Here is a 19,112-nt window from a genome sequence, read left to right as displayed (position 1 = left end):
CACTTAGCCAAGGCTGGCAGTGACTCACAGCCTCCAAGGCCTGCTGGTCCCAGGGATTTCATAGACAGAATAATTTTCATTTCCTCTGAATGTTGATAGAAGGGTTGCAGGGGCTTAAATGTTTTCTCTGTTAGGTCACTAATTAAGAACTGCATTTAGAGATTCTGCCCTCCGTGCTTCAGGCAGCATTCTGTCCATGGGTTGGGTTTTGTCCTTTGCTGTAGATTTCCCTCTGACCTTTCTCTTAAGCAAAGTGCAGCTTCTCCAGTGCTCTAGGTTTGAGTTAATCTCACATCTCAATGCTCCCGTTTCTCCTTATTCACCATGACATGATTTTAATGTCACTGCATGCAATGTAAATGGCAAAGCTGTGAATGGCCAGCTGCTTCTCCCTGCAAGAGCAGGGCAATTTTACAGGTTCATTTCTTTATTCCCCTTAAGTGTGTTGATAACATTTCCCCATCATATTTTTACCTTCACTTTTTGAGCCTTCTCGCACAGTATGTTTTTTTATTCTGTGCTGTCAAATTACTGTTAACTATTAAATCACACTGATATGTTATTAATGAACAGTAGACTCATAACTGTATGATCCTTTCCCTTTCCCTTTCCCTTTCCCTTTCCCTTTCCCTTTCCCTTTCCCTTTCCCTTTCCCTTTCCCTTTCCCTTTCCCTTTCCCTTTCCCTTTCCCTTTCCCTTTCCCTTTCCCTTTCCCTTTCCCTTTCCCTTTCCCTTTCCCTTTCCCTTTCCCTTTCCCTTCCCCTTCCCCTTTCCCTTTCCCTTTCCCTTTCCCTTCCCCTTCCCCTTCTCCTTCCCATTCCCCTTTCCCTGCCAAGAATATTTGAGGAAAAGAAAGAAATATTACAAAGGGTAAAAGACACTTGAAATCTACCTGCAATATGAATGAGCAAAAATGGAAGTGGAAAGTGGCACTGAAGAGAAACTGTACCTCAGTGTTAGTCTTCTGTTTTGTGTTTTCCCAGTACTATTGCATCAACTGTGAGTTGATTTTTCTCTTCATCCTTCATCCTCCACATATTTATGTGGTGTTGTCAAGACCTACCACATCAATGAGACTAAAATGTTCCAGTGCCTTACTGCAGCGATATGATGCAAAACAAATATAATTCTTAGTGAGGTATCAAAATGAGATTGCATCCTTCATAAGTGGTTTTCTACTTACTAAACAGGAATATGAGTGTTTTTCTTTGGGATTTTACATTTAATGTATGCAATGTCCAGTGTAAATGCTGCAGAACAGAGTCTAGGGGTGGGGGATAAAAAGTGAAGTGTATCAAATTCTACTAAATTTGTATCATTTTCTTTGTGGTTTGCAAGCAATTCAGAAATTGTGTTTGCATAAAGTCAAGGGTCAGGGGACATCTATTTGTTTTGGACCTTCTATTATTTTATTTTTTCCCTAGCCATTTATCCCTTGCTGCCTGCTTACATAAAGACTGAGGAAAAAAGTATTTAGATTAGAGAGAGAAGTGTTTGGAGCAGAAAACAACTCATCCACCTCCTTGTATTGGTATAACCTTGGGTTTTTTTTCTGAAGTGGGTGTACAGATTGTTGTGGGGATAATTTAGGCATTTTTTTAGCACATACTGAACTGGTTAAATTCCCCAAGAGTGTAATGGGATATTTTCTTGTATTTTAGAGGTGGAAATGTATAAATGGTAAATGGAATTTAGCTCAAGGCATGTTAGAAATTGGAGGAAATATGTCACATTGGTTGTGCTGATAATTCTCCAGAAATTTTAACTAGTCCAGTTAATGGAATTTCAGACTATTATAAAAATGTTATAAAAAAGGACAATTTTAAAATGCTTTTTTTTTTCTTTTTTTTTTTTTCTTAATTAAGAATAAATCCAGCCATCAGAAATACATCAAAACCACCTTTTTTTGCTGTTTATTTTTCCTACACGGGGTATAAAATTAAATTTCTGGGTAATAATCACTCATACAAATACCACTTTTTCCTGTCTGTTGTTGTTCACCACATTGACACAGGAGTGTTTATCCCTTGAGCCTCCTGTGCTGCAGGGCCCTTGGGCAGGGTGCCTGGAGAGCTGGGTTTTGTCACAAACCAATTCTTTCTGTGTGCCCTTTTCCCTGGACTGTGCTCTTCCCTGCTGCTCACAAGGAAGGAGATGGATGAAGACACAGCTCAGAGATCCTGCTCTAGCAAGTAGAGGAGGGAAAATGTGCCCCCCAATAATGAATTACTGTACTTTTTTTTCCCCAGAAAGTGACACATTTCAACATTTTAGTGCAGTTGTCATCTATTCTTAAGAGCTCCACAGAGAAACTGCCATTTCTTACAAAGGCACTGATGCTGCAAATAGAGGAATGCTTAGCTTTTGACTGGCTTCAGGGAGGATTGACATGCTCATGCACATGTAAACAAAAATAAATCCAAATGTAATCCAGTATGAATCCAAACCTGCTGAGTTACTGTTCTAAAATATAATTTGTTTATTTTGATACATAGGTTACCTCATTTTTATGTAATTACTTTGAACCATCCTTCAGCACTTGAAGTGTATGGAGAACACAGAATTTCTCTGATTTTGTGCTACCTTTTTCTTTCTTTATTTCTTTCTTTCTCTCTATAGCTTTGCAATACAAACTTCTTCTACCTTTCTATATAGATAATGACTTCTCACTGCACTTATTCTTTCTTATTGCAGCTGTCTAATGCTCTTTTTTCTTGATCTTTTGCACTGCCTTTTTTAAAGAACTCCCCAGAAGGCTCTGAGAGAAAATGGACATATTTAAATGTTCCCGAAGCAGATGGTGATACTGTGAGTTCTCCTGAATCCTCTGCTCTAGCTTACTCTAAAGGTTTCTCTCTCCTTTCTCCCTTTTTGTTGAAGACTGTACCTGTGTGTCTTGCCAGGTTCCTATGTGTCAGAATTTAGATGGTTATATATGTTCTGGAGTGATTGTGTTCAATGACTCAAAAGGAAATGTGTGCCAGATTTCTCAAATGCTTTTGGTTCTGGTAGTGTGCATATTTCTTCAGTTTTCATTAAAAAATACTCAGTTATTTCCTAATTGTAAACTTTTGGAAGAGGGAATCCTCATAGCAGTACTCTGCAATTTATGAGTATGAAGGAAGAAGGATCGAGGGATGATATATTATACTGTAGTGGAAAAAATTGTGGTATTATTGATAAACTTCTTGACTTTACAAAATTTGTAGCAATGAATTAGGGATTGAATTTTGCTCCTTATTTTAGAATTGTTAATGAGAGACAGGTGCCACTTCAAATAAATATGGTTTTATACTATCTCCATTATGGGAAGCATCCTTGTAAGTTTTCCTGAGGGCTCTGTCAGCAGCTGTCCTGTGAGTCTCAGTAAAAATGAGGTGACCAGCTCAGCCACAGAAGTGATTTTTTACTTTTTGTTTTTCTGCTTGGAACTTACATGAGCTTACAATTTATGTAGCCTGTCTGCTCTTCAGTTCATACATTAATTAAAAGGTGGTAATTTAGATTTAGTCATGTTTATAAATAGGTTTGAGTCTTGCATGGAATAACATCTGTCTAGACATTTAAACTACTAATAACTACATTTCTTATTCCCTTTACATCAAATCCTGGCAATTCTATTCTATGATATATCTGTTTCCATAGCAAGTCCTAAAAAAATGCGACAATATTGCAAGGCTTATGAAAAAGAAAACAACAAAAAACCCCAACAGATTTTGGAAAAGAATAATGTGTTTCAGCCTCTGAGCCCTCTTTCTGCTCCCCTCCAGACAAGCATTAACAGCATGACGAGTGTGTACAGTGAAACTGGTGACTATGGCAATGTGAAGGTCAGCGGTGAAATCCTCCTCAATATCAGCTACATCTACAAAACAGGTGCCCTCAACATCCTGGTGAGGAGCTGCAGGAACCTGGCCATTGCAGATGAGAGGAAGCAAAGGACTGACCCGTAAGCACATAGGAGAATTTCCTTCAGCTCTGCTGGGGGTGATCCCCTCCACATCCTTCCCCCCTGCCTCTCACCAGGGGCTGGGATTTGAGCCTGGGAATTCACAGGATCCAGTTGGTACAAGCAGCATTTTGGTGTTGGTTTAGTTTGGGTTCCCTGTGGGAAGGGCAATTTCTGTGTGCTTCTTAGGGCAACATGTGCCTGTTCTGGGGTAAAAATAAGATTATTTAAATTACCAATCTGTTTGACAGAAAAAGGGAAAAAAAAGAGAAGGAATAGGCAGGCAGCATCGAGTTTCTTTTAATTTTATAATCAAAACTGAAGTATATGAGAGGAGTGATGTTCTGGAGGCAAGGATTAATGGAAATAACTGTCTTCATGGGCCCATATACTCACTTTGCAATTGTTTTCTGAGTTTCTCATCATAGTTTTCAGTATAATGTGTAAGCTCTCTCATCAGAAGGTAACAATCAGTGTCTCTAATCGTGATTAATCTATGGTATATAAATTATGAAGTTTTTAATTATCTTGTATTTTTAGTGTATATTTTATCATGGTAATCATATATGGCAAAAGGGAAATGGTAAGGAAAGCTTGTTGCATTTCTGAGGATAAATAAATTAATTTAGCTCTGCCCTTGTTTATTGATCTTATCTGACTTACAGCACTATGTTTGTAGGTGAGGGCCATACCTCTCCATGTTTTGCATATTCTCTGTTACGTGTTTACACTCTTTACACTGAGAAAATTAATTTCCTCATATGTTACTGATGCAGCAAAGTCAGGTCTTTGCTCAAACTGGTCATTTTTTATTCTTTGCTAATCCTTTGCTCCTTGCTCTGCAGATATGTCAAAGCCTACCTTCTGCCTGATAAGTCCCGCCAAAGCAAGCGCAAGACCAAAATTAAAAGTAACAGCACCAACCCAGAATTTAATGAGACGCTGAAGGTGAGAACAGTCTCTCTGTCAGGCTCTGATGAATGTTTCCCTTGTGCTCACAGGGATTTTCTATATGTGTTTCAGTACAGGGATTACAACTTGGAAGAAATGCCTCAAAAGGGAAGGTGTTTAAGCAAAAGCATCTAGTAAACATATGAGTTTCTATTTCTGGCTTTCAGCATTAAGGGAGGGGTTCTGTTTGGTTCTCCCCTTTACAGTTAAAAATTCCATTATTTTCCATAGATTTGTTTCAAAACTGTTGATGTTCCCATCTAGCCTGAGCTTAGAGTTGTTAAAGACACCTTAAAGATTTTATATGCCTGCTCTGAAATAAAGCTGGATTAGAAGTTCCCATCTAAGTGATTTAGAAGAGAAAATAACATTTTGCAGTAAGATCTGGATTCTTCTGGAAGCTTTAACTTATTTCTGAAGCAGAACTAACTTTGATAAGAAAACGTCAGCAACTGCTTCACTATTTGTCTTCTTGAAAACTCATGGTGAGGTTAACTTTCTGTTGCAATGGACTTGAGGACACAGTGCCCACAGCTCTCTCCTTCCTTGCCCTGTACCCATCCCCAGCAGAGAGGCTGAGCTCTTCTGAGCCCCTTGTGCACCTTCCTGGCTCTGTGGTGCAGGGGGGAATGCTGGGGCTGCTGCCTCTTCACTGCCTCTCTGGCATCTTCACCTCAAGGCTCCTGATGATTCCCTTCCCTCCAGTTGAAAGGAGGTATCCAGCAGGCTACCATGCAAACAGAACTTCTTTTAAGTTTCTCCTGAATTTTTCTTTTTTAAATTTCTGTTACATTTTAAGTAAATTTCCTATAATAGATGCAAATATATGTTCCCTGGCTTGGCTTAACCTGGCTACAAAACCATTTTGCAGGCGCACACACTCGGTCTGGCCGTGCTGCTTGCCAAGGGAGAGCCTTTTTATAGCCTCATTTTTAAATGGTATAGAGTAAATTAAGGCTTGCCTGAACTGGGAAAAAAATATAAAGTATTAGACTTGATTTATCAAGTAATATAGCATTAATATAACTGCTGTGTAAAGATAACACATAGAAGTTTCTCAAAAATACAAATTGTAACAAAAGGGAGTTACTTGAAATGTGCATAGATAAGGAAGAGTTGTTCATCCCAACTGAAAATCCTATTTAAAAAAAAGAAAATAAAAATAATAAAATCTGTCTTGTATCTTCCTTCTTTGACTTTTACTTTGTTGTTGCAGAATATGAGGTTTCTCACAGTGGAACAGTTGGCATTGAGGGTTAGGCATTGTAGATGTATCTGTATATAATTAGCCAACTGACCTGACTGTTTCAGCTTTTGAAGAGTGTTTGTCCACATCCAGATATTGTTCCTGATACAAAAATAAGACATCTGGGTGTCTTCAGCTAACACTAGAAGGGTGAATGGCAGGGAAATAATGGGCGTTTTGCTAAAAATAGAGTGTGAAGAGCCAGAATTCCAGATGTTTATAATTTTCTGTTCATTTGCTAGACTGCAATGTGAGTTTTTTAATAGTTTGATACATTAATAGCTAGAGATTATTTTTTTAGCTTTCAAACTCAACAATGATAGACTCCATGCATGCCTTGCAGATGCTGCTGTGCATGTTTTTAGAAGAATTTTTTATAAGCTACAAAGAAAAAATTGGAAATGAGAGGATGCTTTCTGGAAAACAGTGTTCAGCAGCCTCTCTTTAGGGTTGAAAGAACCAGTGGGGTTTCTTTTTATCAACCTAGATGTTGATCTGCTTCTTTTACATAAACTTGCAGGGAATTAACAGGATCATATTTTTAAGCATCATAATTTACTTTATAGTCATAAATAACCAGTAAATAATAATAATAATAATTTTAAAAAGCCACAATAGTGATAGTGACATAAATTATCACTGAATGTATGCAGCAAAAAAAGATTTCACATTATCATTATGAGCTTTCTGGCTAGATCAATCTTGTTTGCAAGGAAAACAAATCTTTCATGCTCCATTTGTTAAGTGCTGTGGGCTTGGTGAAACTGAGCTAGAGCCATAAAAGGCTCAGTGGAAAATATTATTTCTGCTTATTCTGAGTGTTTCTTTTTGTCTTTTTCTGTTGGTAGTATGTCATCAGTCAGTCACAGCTGGAAACCAGGACCCTGCAGCTTTCTGTCTGGCACTATGACAGGTTTGGACGCAACAGCTTCCTTGGGGAAGTGGAAATTCCATTTGATTCCTGGAACTTTGAAAATCAGGGCGATGAGTGGTTTGTGCTCCAGCCCAAGGTAAGCGTTTCCAGGACTGGTGAAAGTGCTGTGAAGCAAATTTAGCAATAGTTAGTTATTTTTTCCTTTGGAATTTGTTTATAAAGCAGGACTTCATAAGTGTCTAATATGACAATAAAAAAAATTACTAGTTCTTAATTCAGTAAAAGCTTACTGGTTTTAAAGTCTTCATGAAAACTTCACATATGAGGTTATTACTACTTAAAAACAATTTTAAAAAAGCTTTTAAATAAACCATAAATTCATCCTGCAATAAACTCCAATAAAAAATGACCTAGTAAATCCATTAATTTTTTAAAATAGCACTTTCCTACCATTCCCTCTACCCAACCTTTAAGAGGTTATTAAAGAAACAAGCCTTATTTTTTTCTGTTCAAAATAATAATGTGACAAAACAACTTAATCTCTCATTCACCTTAACCAGAAGGGCACAAGATAAAGCTTCTCAGCCAGAAAATTAACTGAAACAGAGCCCTGTATTTAGTGGAGGATAAGGTGACTTCTGTGCCCAGGGCTCCCCAGCTTTGGCAAAGGTGTTAACTTTTGGAAGAAATTCAAAGAGCTGTTCTAAACTAGAGGATTAAAGGCCTCTGTCTTGCTTGCCTCTGCAGCAGCCATAATCCCCAGGAATTCCAGGGGTTTAGACTGACATTAATGAAAGTGTATTTTTCTAGTTGGAAAAAAAAAAAGTGTCCAGCTAATATTGTCAAGATTGATTACATGATTTGGTTTTTCTATGTTCATTATATGTAAGGAAATCATATTATCTTTTGAATTTCAGAAGAGTGTGTTTAATTTTTACCTTTCTATCAGGTGGGAGATGGATCTGTTTGCTCTGAAATTAATTTCTAGGTAATTTCTTTTAATCCTAATGGGAAAATAACCAAAAAAGTCATGAAGCTCTCCTGCTCAGGAAAATAAGTAATGAGGCATTAAGCATTTCAGCCAGTCCAGCTGGAAAGTGGTATCTGATTATTTCCAATCCCATTAAAAGAATTTTTAAATTACTTCTTTTACTGTCAAAGAAAGCAAACACAGAATTGGTCTTGTCTGCCTCCTAAGCTGTTGCCAATAATGTTTCTAAACTTAAAACACGGCTAAGGTTTTTGATCAGCAAGGATGATATTTAAAAAAAAATCAATTATTGCTTTTTGAATTAACAAAAATGAGACACTGGTTAATATCCACACAAAATACACACTGTTCTCCTATATGGACTGCCTGATGGAGACAGGAATGAAGGAATGGCAATGAAACATTTTCTGGGATTTATTACAGTGCTTTGTTTGTTTTATCATAAGTCATTTAGCTGCTTTAGTGAAAAGGTTGGAGACTTGAAGACGTGTTTCTTCTATGAGCATTGAGAGATCTGTTCTCCAGAGGAGTGTGGTTAAGTCAGAAAAAGTAGAGAAAATAGTTCTGTGGCAAAAGAGGGGACAGAGTATAGAGTCATGTTATATGTGGGTTTGGGGGAGAGGCTGACAATTTTTTTCTGAAATTAGGACTTAGACCATTGCTTGTTCACTGGTTGAACTAAATGCAAAATAACCCTTGATGCCTTTATGGGAAGCTTGATCCTAAACTTGCTTAGTTTAGGCCATAAGTGAGCTGCCTGACTGGCAAAATGTAGATGTGTAAATTATTCCACAGCCATTTACTACAGGTTTTCTTTAGTCTTTTGTTGTAGCAGCTGGCACTGGACACTGGTGTGAGACAGGACTGTTTTTCTGTCAGTGCAGCAGTGCCTCTGTTGCTCTAAAAATGCTTCAAAGTCTCAAAAGGGCCCTGTTGCTATGATTAAAATTGTTTTGTTCCCTGTCCCATCCTTGGGTGCAGACTCAGCCCCAGTGAAGGTGGTCAGTGCCTCAGCCTGGAGTCTGTGAGGTGAAGGCAATGCTGACCCTCTGCATACACCTTAGGAATTCCTGGTGGGGGCTTTTTGCTTGCTTTCTCTTGGTAATAGAATTTTGACCTTCGTGAAGTGCCAGGAAAAAAGCTGAATATGTCTCAGAGTAATACATTCACAGGACAGACATTCCTCCATAAACAGTTCTTTAAAGGCTTCTGCGGTGCCTTTCCCTTTATCCTTGTCCTTTGTCCCTCTAAAGGAATCAGAAAGATTTGTTCATTTGTACCCAAACCTAAGCACTGAAGCATGTAGAGAAATCATATCACAGAATCACAGATTGGTTTGGGTTTGAAGGGGCCTTAAAGATCATCCTGTTCTGATCCCCTGCCATGGGCAGGGACAGCTCTCACTGCAGCAGGTTGCTGAGAGCATCTGAATAGTCCCACCTCCAGCAGTGAAGTTAGATCTCTCTGTGTACCATCCAGGGTTTTTAAAATGCAGTTTCCAACTTCCTACAACATTAATGGAAGTTCAGTGCCCTGCCAATGAAGGACTAATATTATTTTAGCAAGGATAGACTGAAGAGCATCGATTGCATTTCTCTGGGTAAGATTAAAAAAAAAGTAGAAATTCAGAAACACTAGCTGTGTAGAAAAGGAAAAGAATACTGGAAAAAACAGTTTTTAAAAAGTTTTTCTGTTTCAAAGCTGCACTCTGCTCTCCCTCACCTTTGTTCCCCACACATACACATCTATTCACATCTACTCAGGAATGACTTCTCTAAAATGCATGAAACTAATTACATTTTAAATACTGACTGGTGGAAATAAGGGCTGACTATCAGCATAAATCAGTTACAGTTTATATACTCAGAAATAAGTTTGAGGGGTTTTTGCTGTTGTTTTTTTTTTTCACTTACTCATGCTAGATAACTCTCTGTGTGTTCACTGAACAGTGTCTAGTACCACATGGGTTTATTTTTCTGAGAGCTTGTATTCCCTAGCTCAGACAGCTTTCTAAAATGTGATTGCCTCCCATTTGGAATGCCTAATTATCTGAAGTGGGCTGGTACATCTTGATGCGTTTAAGAAGTGTTTAAAACACTATATGGATGTGTTGATATATTTCAACAGAATTAAAATCAAAATAAGAAGGTGAATTATTAACCTTGGCTGGATTTCTGGTTGGTTTGTTTGCTTTCTCTTCAGATGGAGGTTGTGACAGATTTTGGGCTTCAATACAAGGGAGAACTGACAGTGGTTTTACGTTATATTCCTCCAGATAGAAACCTAATGCTTCCTCTGGGGCAGTTTCAAGGTAAAACAAACATTAGTAATGATGATTTTAAAAATCATATGATGATGATATATTAAAAATTCTTACTTAGAAATGACTTACCAAATAATGGTACTGGTGAAGATTGAAATCATACTTTAATAGGCTTGTTCTTAGAATCACAGAATATTAAGGGGTTGGAATAGACCTGAAACATCGTCTAGTCCCAACCTCCCTGCCATGAGCAGGGACAACTTCCACTAGACCAGGTTGCTCAAGGCCTTATTCAACCTGGATTCAACAGTTACGTGAGAAAATTCTGAACCACATGAATGTTTCTTTTGCTTCATCCTTTTCTGTAACACTGAACTTAAGGAGAGAGAAAGGAAGAGGAATATGAAGTCAGTGGTTGATGCAAGGCTCTGACTTAAATTTAAAAAAAAATCTAGACATTAGGTAACATGGTCAAGGGCAGCCACCAAGAAATAAATTGTCTGCATTGTAGCCAGAGAGTTGTTTTTTTCAGCCAGTCATATACAGTGTTTAGCTGATCAAGTAATAGACTTCACTTAGTTCTTCATGCTTAATTCACCTTAATCTGCCTCCTCATTTTCACCCTTTTTTCACACTGCTCTTCCTCTGCTCAGTCTTACTGTATTACTGCTGCAATTTAGTCCTGTGAAATCGTATTTGAGTTCTTTAGGGTGAGCAATTACTTTCATCAGCAGTGAACAAGGGAAAAGAGCTACTATCTCTTTGCATTGTATTAGCATGAGGAACAGCAATCCTTTGGAGTGAGAGCAATCACTGGGTAGCACCTGAGTGCACATGGATATACCAGATGCAGGTTTATCACTGTCTTCATGACAGCATAGCTTGTTAGCATTTGCATTTGATAGATTAGATTTCTTTCTTTCTCTTTCTTCTTTTTTTATGACAGATGATATTCCCTCTACTAGTAGTAAGGTTTACTCAAGGCTGGCTCTCTAAAAGCTCATTGTTATCAGCTCAGTCCAGATGCAGTCTGCATTTTTTAAAATCAGTACATTTTAACATCACTCCTGATTTTCTTTCCCTGATGTTTTCAGCCTGAATTAGTGTGTACAATCTCTGCTGCTGCCTTAACATCAGCACTGGAAGTGGATTCTGAAAAGAGGGCAGGATTTACTGGGCATGAAATTTTCATGTTCAGCATAGCAATCCTCAAATACTTATACTGGGACAGGACTTCAGGTAGAACATGTTGTTGTGTCCTGCAAGGATTAGCTAGCTAGTCCTTGGTCGAGTTCTTCATCAAATATGGAGTGATTTTCTGCCCTGCCTTAATAAGGAATGCTTTAATCCCATTGCAATAAATTACTCATAAAAATTTAGCCAGTTTACATTTCCAAACCAGTCTTACAGTGTATATATACTTTCTGACTGTAATTTTGCAACTTTGTTCTATGCTTAGGAAAGAGAGGCTTCAAAAAAGGAAAAAAAGGAGATTCTCATCTGCCATCTGGAGGCATATTAGAAGTCCTCATCAAAGAAGCAAAGAATTTAACAGCAGTGAAATCAGGAGGCACATCTGATACTTTCGTGAAAGGGTTTGTGGGGTTTTTCCTCTCCTTTTTTAAATGACTGCACTGGATCTAATTTAAGATATGTGTCACATGCCTATAAGCATGGGGGTACACAAAAAATTTACATAGTATGACAATATATTGTTTTTGTTTTTAGATACACAGCATTTTGTGTTGGACACTCAAAATCCAAACTACAAAGAATGCTTGTGTTTTGAAAAAATGAACATAATCCTGCATCTCTTATTAAAATGGATTTCTCATATATGTAGATTATACATTTATGTTACATTTAGGAAGTAGTAGATATCTTAAAACATTTTCTTTGCCAGTATTTGCTCTGAATGCTAGTTTTCAGGCTTGCTGATTTCTAGATATGTTCCAATTCATAGTAATGGTTTGAGTGTTGTTACTAAATAGGAAAAATCCTGTTTTTAATTCCCTGGTGGAGCTTAGAATGAAAATCTTGATCTTCTGCTGTGCTTAAAACTATCACTCAGCACATACATTTGAAGTAGAGAAAGAAATTGTCATTTCTTTCTGGACAATCTCTTCTTACACTTTGAGATGGACACTGGCTCCAGAGAGGTCCCTTCTAGCCAATGTTTTTATGACTCTGTATTTAACCTCACTGAAACAAAAAGTTTGTGGTTGAGACTTGGGGCAATGAGACCTAATTCCAATTTCTGCTTGTGGTAACTGATACTGTAGGTATGAGAACAAACGGAGCACAAATGCAAAACAAGCACTTGAGGTAGATACTTAATACCAGTGGGAGATGGGGTACTGATCCCATTGGAGCCTCTACATGATTGTAATATATTGTGAATACTATGTGAAAATGCACTTGCATATTCATTTTCCTTTTCTTTATCTCCCAGATACCTGCTCCCAGATGACAGCAAAGCTACAAAACACAAAACTCCCATAGTTAAAAAGAGTGTGAACCCTCAGTGGAATCACACCTTTGCCTTCAGTGGCTTGAATTCAAGGGACATACGGAATGTCTGCCTGGAACTGACTGTGTGGGACAAGGAGTCACTTTCCAGTAATATTTTTTTGGGAGGTGTCCGTTTGAGCACTGGAAATGGTAAGGTCCCATCTGACTGATGCTGCTGTTCTTATTCTGCTCTTCTCTTTCTTTTACCCCATGTGATCCATGTGTGTGGAGGACAGAAATGTTACTGAGTGTTTTGAAAATATATGGGAAGTTGTGGAATTTGAAAATGGAGAAAAGGCAACAGGTAGATAATCTGTAGATAATTTAGTTCTTTCCTCCACTGAGACACAGAAATTATGTGTCCATTTGTATTTCTACACAGTCTAAAAGAACTGTGAATACCTTAGGAAGCATTCCTCAGCATCCCAGTGAGAAGGGGTCAACTACTGCCCAGCAGTGGCCTTTCTGCTGCTGATGGTGTGAGCTGGAAGAGGTGTGAATCTGTTCCTCCTGTGTTGGGCAAAAGTTGTTTGTGGTGCAGTGTGGGGAGGTTTATGAGCCTCTGCCTGTGTGCCTGAAAGAGTTCAACCAAACTGGTGCTCTCCAGGAGCTGCCTGTTTTCAGTACAACTCCCTGTACAGGTGGAAGTGTAAAGTGTTTATCATTTCCCTTGTACGCTGCAGTAAATGAGCAGTGACGTTATCCAGCTGCTTCCTAAAATGGCAAATTTCCTCATGTTTTTACAATTGTCAGGTGTAAGCAATGGCAAGGAGGTTGACTGGATGGACTCTCAAGGGGAAGAGCAGCACCTCTGGCAGAAGATGATTGACAGTCCGGGAGCTGCAGTGGAAGGGGTGTTAATGCTGAGATCCAGCATGGGAAAACGCAGACTCTGAAAGACTTTAACTTCTGAGGGTGCCACAGGTACCCCTGGCTTTAGTGGTGTCCAGGCTCTTGTCACCTTGCCCATTTGAACACGAGAAGGGTTGTACCCTTTGCCTTGGATATTAAAGCTCTGAGTAAGATTTTAATGCATTCTGCACTTTCATGCTCATGTTTTTTTACTCAGGCTTCTTGTGTGAATTGTTTTTCCTGAAGCCACTGAGAGCTGGACACCTTGTACACAGATCAGACTGGCTTTCTCTGTCCCTTCTGGAGGCTGGTGTGCAGCTGATGAACACTCTGCCTGCGGGCTGCTCAGAGTGAGCAAATTCACTCTCTGGTCATTTAGTGAGTAATGCCAGGTTTATGAATCTCCTGGCTCAGAGACAGCCCAGAAGGCAACAGTGGCACAGCACAAGCAGATGCAGAGTCTGTGCTTTGGTGTTTGTAAGTTAAGAAGCCATAACGTTATGAAGGACAAGAAACACTGTTTCTTTATTGTGTTTGCTTGTTGGGCTGTGCAGAGGTGAAGCACAACAGGCTTGGGACCAAACCCAACCAAGTAGGGCCAATGCTGTGTGCTGCACCCTAGAAACAGACAGCTGGCAGGCAGTGCTGGGGGCCTGGCATCCTCTGGGTATTTTAATGCACATGTACAAAAAGCAGACTTGGTTCATCATAATCAAAGAGCCTCTAATGAAAATAATCATAACAAATCCTCAGTTTCCAGGACTACAAGATGCTACTGTGTTTTTCGTTCAGTTGACAACTCTAACCAAGACCTTCTGATGTCATTGAACAGAGGGAATATGTCCACATGCCAGTTCCCATCTGATGTGTTGCTGAGATGAGACACATGCTAGGTTTGGACAGTTAGCTAAAACTCGATTCAACAGATTGTATAGAACAGAATGGGATTAAAACACACACCAAAATGATTTGCATAACTGTAAAATCTTCTCTGAATGGGCTGTGGTTCCATTCAGGCCCATGCACATTAATTATAACCCAAGCAGGACATTTTTCTCCTGAACATCCCCCAGAGGATACAGTGATGAGTGAGCCTTGCCCAACACAATCATTAATCTTATTAACCTTGACAATTGTTCAACAGTAATTTTGTGATTCCTCAAAGTATAAGACAAAGGAAGATCAGGAAACTGAGTGAACAGCATTTCTTCTGAATTTTCCACAATTAGAACACAGCTTTCTATTTATAAATTCTATATATAAATTAATCTGTAGCAATTCCTACATTTTGATTTTTACCCCAAAGTTTATTGCAAGAAATCTAGACTATGAACTGATAGCTAAGCAGCTACAACTGGAGATTTTGATATCTGTAGTTGTCCTAATGTACAATTATGTACATGTATTTAGAGCTGAATTCAAAACCTTAAAATGTAACATTCTTTTCTTTTTCAGATATTTTATGCTGTTTTTTTGTGGGAGTGGCTGGAAACTGCAGGGAAGTTCACAGCCAGTCTTCTAAAATCATAATATTATTGGATAAAATAAAGTATTCATTAGTGTTGAAAACAGTAGTTTTAATAATTTATTTTTTTTTCATTTTGCATAAGTTATTTCAAAATTCGGATATGACTTTTAAAAGTCACTGGAGGTACTGCTTGCCCAGATGAAGACTCACCATATTCTGAAATTACCGAGTCATCTTTGAAAATGAAAATTCTCTTACAGAATCTTAGACTGGGAACCAAACATCAGTGGTTAGTCAAGAAAACTGACTTAATTTTCCTTCTTCATATTTTCTTCATTTTCTTCTGAAGTTCAGCTCAAATTGGGCAGTCAGAGAAGTCTAACTTGCTTTTAGCTTTTAATTTTTCTAACCTAAATAATTCTGTCATTCTACAATTCTGTGCTGCAGATGCTGTGAGCTGATAAGTAAGAGCACAAATATCAAGCACACAACATTTTATGACCTTGTTCTTATAAAAATAGTCTGTCTTTAAGTATTAGATTAATTTTTTATCTGTATCTTCCCAAATGAAACCAAACCAAGCTTTTGACACCTAAACTACCTCTCTTTAATAGAATTGTTTTGAGTTGTCTTGGTTGTTTGTACTACAAAGCTGAATTTATTTTAGGAACAATGGCATTACATTGACATATCGGCACAAATGTGTTGGGTGTTTTTTCTTTTGCTAGAAGTTGTTTCAAACAGATAAACTTTCTGAATCTAAGGGAAATGTTCTTTGAGGTAAAATTCCAGCTCGAGTTGTAGAGGAACATTGGTCTGTTGAGTGGTTTGCTTTGATTAATTTTGATGGCAAAAATGGCAAAAATAACAAAAAAGCCCTTCCAAGTTGGACCTTGGAATGGGCATTTTTTCATTTGCCAAACTGAAAAAACTTAAAATAATATTAAATTGAATTTACTTTTGCATGGAGTACAAGTGTTTGCCTAATTTCTGAATGGTACTTCCTAACCTCCTAGGCATGAACATTTTAGGTAAACCACGACTTGATTTGAAACAAAAAAATTTGTATTTCACTGCTTCAACTTCTGCCCAGTTTGGTCCTGAGGCAGAGTTTGTGATGAATGGACTCATCTGGGAAATGTCACCCAGCACATACATGGGCTTTATGCTCTGCCTCTTCCTTCCAAAAGGCCAAAATGTCACTCTGAGCCCACACCTGAAATGCCAGGCTGCAGTCCAGCTGTGGAAGGAACAGTTTCACCTGGGAAGGAGCTCTGGCCAAGGTGGTGGTGTTTGCCATTGGTGGGGTTTGGGGTAGAAGAACAGTGAAATGACCTCCTGGGTTAGCAGGGACAGTTCTGCAGCATGGTGTCACACTCACCAGAGCCTCAGAGAGATGATGAGCACCAGATAAACACTGGAGCCATTTGGAAAGTTTTGCTGTTCTCTGACGTTATCAGCTCATTTGTAGGAATCATCTGATTTATGGAAAATGTCACATTTAATTATGTCTCTTTGTTCTCTTCTTCTGTAAAGGTGGTTTATGGTTTGGAAAAAGAACAAGATGATTAACTGCAGATGTGATTTCTTGTTTCCCGGATATTTGAATTATTTTTCCATAATTGTGTGTCATCATCTACCGAGTGTTACCAGGCTGAACAAAAAAAGACAAAGCCAGGAATTAGACCAAAGCCTTCCTTTTCTATCTGTGTTTATGGTATTGAAGGTGCATGAATGGTTTATTCAAACCTAATTTTTAGGAGGAAATAGCCACAATTTTAACATTGATTCATAAACTCCTGCCCTGAGTAAACAGATACAGCAGAGCTGATGTTTCTTTAGTCTTTTTCTACAAAGACCTGAACAACTGAAGCTGCATCAGTGGAGAAGAAATCTGCCCTATGGTAGAAAATGTGTTATAAAATACATTTTACTCTACTACATATTTTTGTAGCAAGGTTTGTGATTAAACTTTAAGGGTTCAACCTATTAAAAAAGAATAAAAATGCAACTTTTGCTGTAAAAGGTCAAGTTGGGCCAGTAAGCACATCTATAGACAGCAACAATTACCATCAAAAAGAGCTGATGCCGAGGGCTTTCCAAGCCTTGCCAACAGATTTTGGTATCCAGCCCTGCTCTCTGCTGGTTTTCTCTATCAGCTGTATGGAGGTGGGGGAAGGGACTTCAGGCTTCTAAACCTGCATCCATGTTGAGATACCAAAACCAGGGTAAAATAGGCTTGAAATGTCCTTCCTGCCTCCTCTACTTCCACCATGTTACGCTTGGGTGAGATGAGAGGAAAGCTGTAAAGACTGAGGGCTGCTGTTGCCATCTTCCAATGCTAATTCAAGTGCCACTGCTCTCCCTGGATGCCTTTCAGATGCTTCATTTTCATCCTTCTTTTCCAGGTGTAATGGTTTGAGAGAGAAAGCATTGGGAAGGTGAGCATGTTTTGATCATGGTACATTAGACTGGAAGCTTTTTCTTCTATGCGTCTTCCAATGCAGATTATGCTGAGACAGCATGATTGAAGCATTTTTATATATTAATTTTTGATTTTTCTTTTCCTGACTGCTTAATCCCTGCTAAATGCAATTATTCTAAGTTGTATTCTGCAAAATATCAACTCAGCTAGAACAGCAGAGCAGCCTTTGAACATCCACTGGTCCCAGTTGATAAATTACAGCAGAGTTTCATTTTAGTCTGGCATAATTTTCACTTCTTGATGGCTCTGCACATCGCCCAGCTTCAGGAATGTAAAGTTTGCAGTTTGCTCTGTAGCATCAATGAGGAGAAAAGCTGCTGGGTCTCTTACAGCTTTGGAGAAGAGATCAGACTCCTGTTTCCACAGCTGTCTAGTTTGTGGGCTCACACAAGACAATAAAAGTTGTACCTGAATCTTTGCAAGGTTCTCTCTTCCCTTCGTTTCAGCAGCCCTGAGCAGAAGGCTCTCCCTGGACATTGATCCCCAGTATCTGGGAGAAGGCAGCATGCAGAGGTGATGGGACAGCCCCACTTGTTTTCTTCTATATGAGGTTAAGACTGAAATTTTCCTTTGCTAACATACAGTACTGATTTTCAGCACTTTGCCACCATGACAGAAACAAGTATCTTCTGAGAGCTGACCCATGTACTCTCTAAACTTTTAAAAAATGCTAATTTTTAGTTTAAAACTTAAAAACTAGTTTTTAGTTTTCTACCCCCAGTAAAGTTAACATTTGATAACCCTAGAGAAATGATGGTGAATTCCAGAACAGGATGCAGACTTTTATTTGCAGTGATGCCCTTTACCATAGCTCAGCAGGAGATGCTGAGAAGCATGCTAACAGAACCTGACCACTGTGCCTGTGAATTTCCTCCCTGATGATTTCATGTATGCAAATGCTGTTAAATAAGTAATGATAATACAGTGTTAATTATACTATGTATATTGACACTGGAAACTGAATCTCAGCTTGCTTTTTAGGTGACTTTTTAGGTTGCTTTTGAAACTTGCCCTGGCTGCATCTTGACCTTTTATTTAGATTATTTATTTCAACAATTCTACTTTGTGGCAATAATATTTACATGGCTGTGTGCTACTGTTCCTGACAGCTCTCTGTATATTTTTCAGAATAGTTTTAATTGTGGAGGTTTGCCTAAAGCCAAGCATATTCATTTGTTGCAGCAATTAGAGAATGTCACATATCCCTTGTGCTGCCTTTGTTCTGCTTAAAATCTGTTGCTAGCAATTTGTTTAATTATTCTGGTGGACATGAACAGTAGTAGCAGTAAATGGCACCGCAGTATGTTAAGCTCTGCCCAAATTGAGACAAAGCAATGTTTTCTGCTGAGAACATTTTTGTACTGTTCATTGTACATTGTTTTGTGGACAAAGATGGCTGGTAAGACATTTGCAGATGTTGTCAAGATTTCTGTTATGTCTTTTAAATTAAAATACTGAAATGTTGCTGTGTCTTTGTCTCTCCTAAAATGAATTACAGGAAAATATGTCTCCCAGAAATATC

At 38.4% G+C, this 19,112-nt stretch overlaps 1 protein-coding gene across 1 annotated transcript in view; it reads left to right on the top strand.

Moving 5' to 3' along the window:
- SYTL5 (synaptotagmin like 5) overlaps positions 1-13,754 on the top strand; it is a 47,748-nt gene extending 33,994 nt beyond the window's left edge. The window contains exons 10-17 of the mRNA XM_058854820.1: positions 2,743-2,808; positions 3,771-3,949; positions 4,795-4,897; positions 6,995-7,156; positions 10,214-10,322; positions 11,734-11,869; positions 12,727-12,935; positions 13,539-13,754. Of these exons, the coding sequence (XP_058710803.1) occupies positions 2,743-2,808; positions 3,771-3,949; positions 4,795-4,897; positions 6,995-7,156; positions 10,214-10,322; positions 11,734-11,869; positions 12,727-12,935; positions 13,539-13,681 (1,107 nt within the window). The 3' untranslated portion in view covers positions 13,682-13,754. The remainder of the gene's footprint in view (positions 1-2,742; positions 2,809-3,770; positions 3,950-4,794; positions 4,898-6,994; positions 7,157-10,213; positions 10,323-11,733; positions 11,870-12,726; positions 12,936-13,538) is intronic.
- The last annotated feature ends 5,358 nt before the right edge of the window (positions 13,755-19,112 follow it).

Source organism: Poecile atricapillus, chromosome 1 (assembly GCF_030490865.1).
Source record: "Poecile atricapillus isolate bPoeAtr1 chromosome 1, bPoeAtr1.hap1, whole genome shotgun sequence".
Classification (NCBI taxonomy): Eukaryota; Metazoa; Chordata; class Aves; order Passeriformes; family Paridae; genus Poecile; species Poecile atricapillus.
Note: the sequence above shows the minus strand (reverse complement) of the source record. Positions and strands in the feature narration are given on the sequence as shown.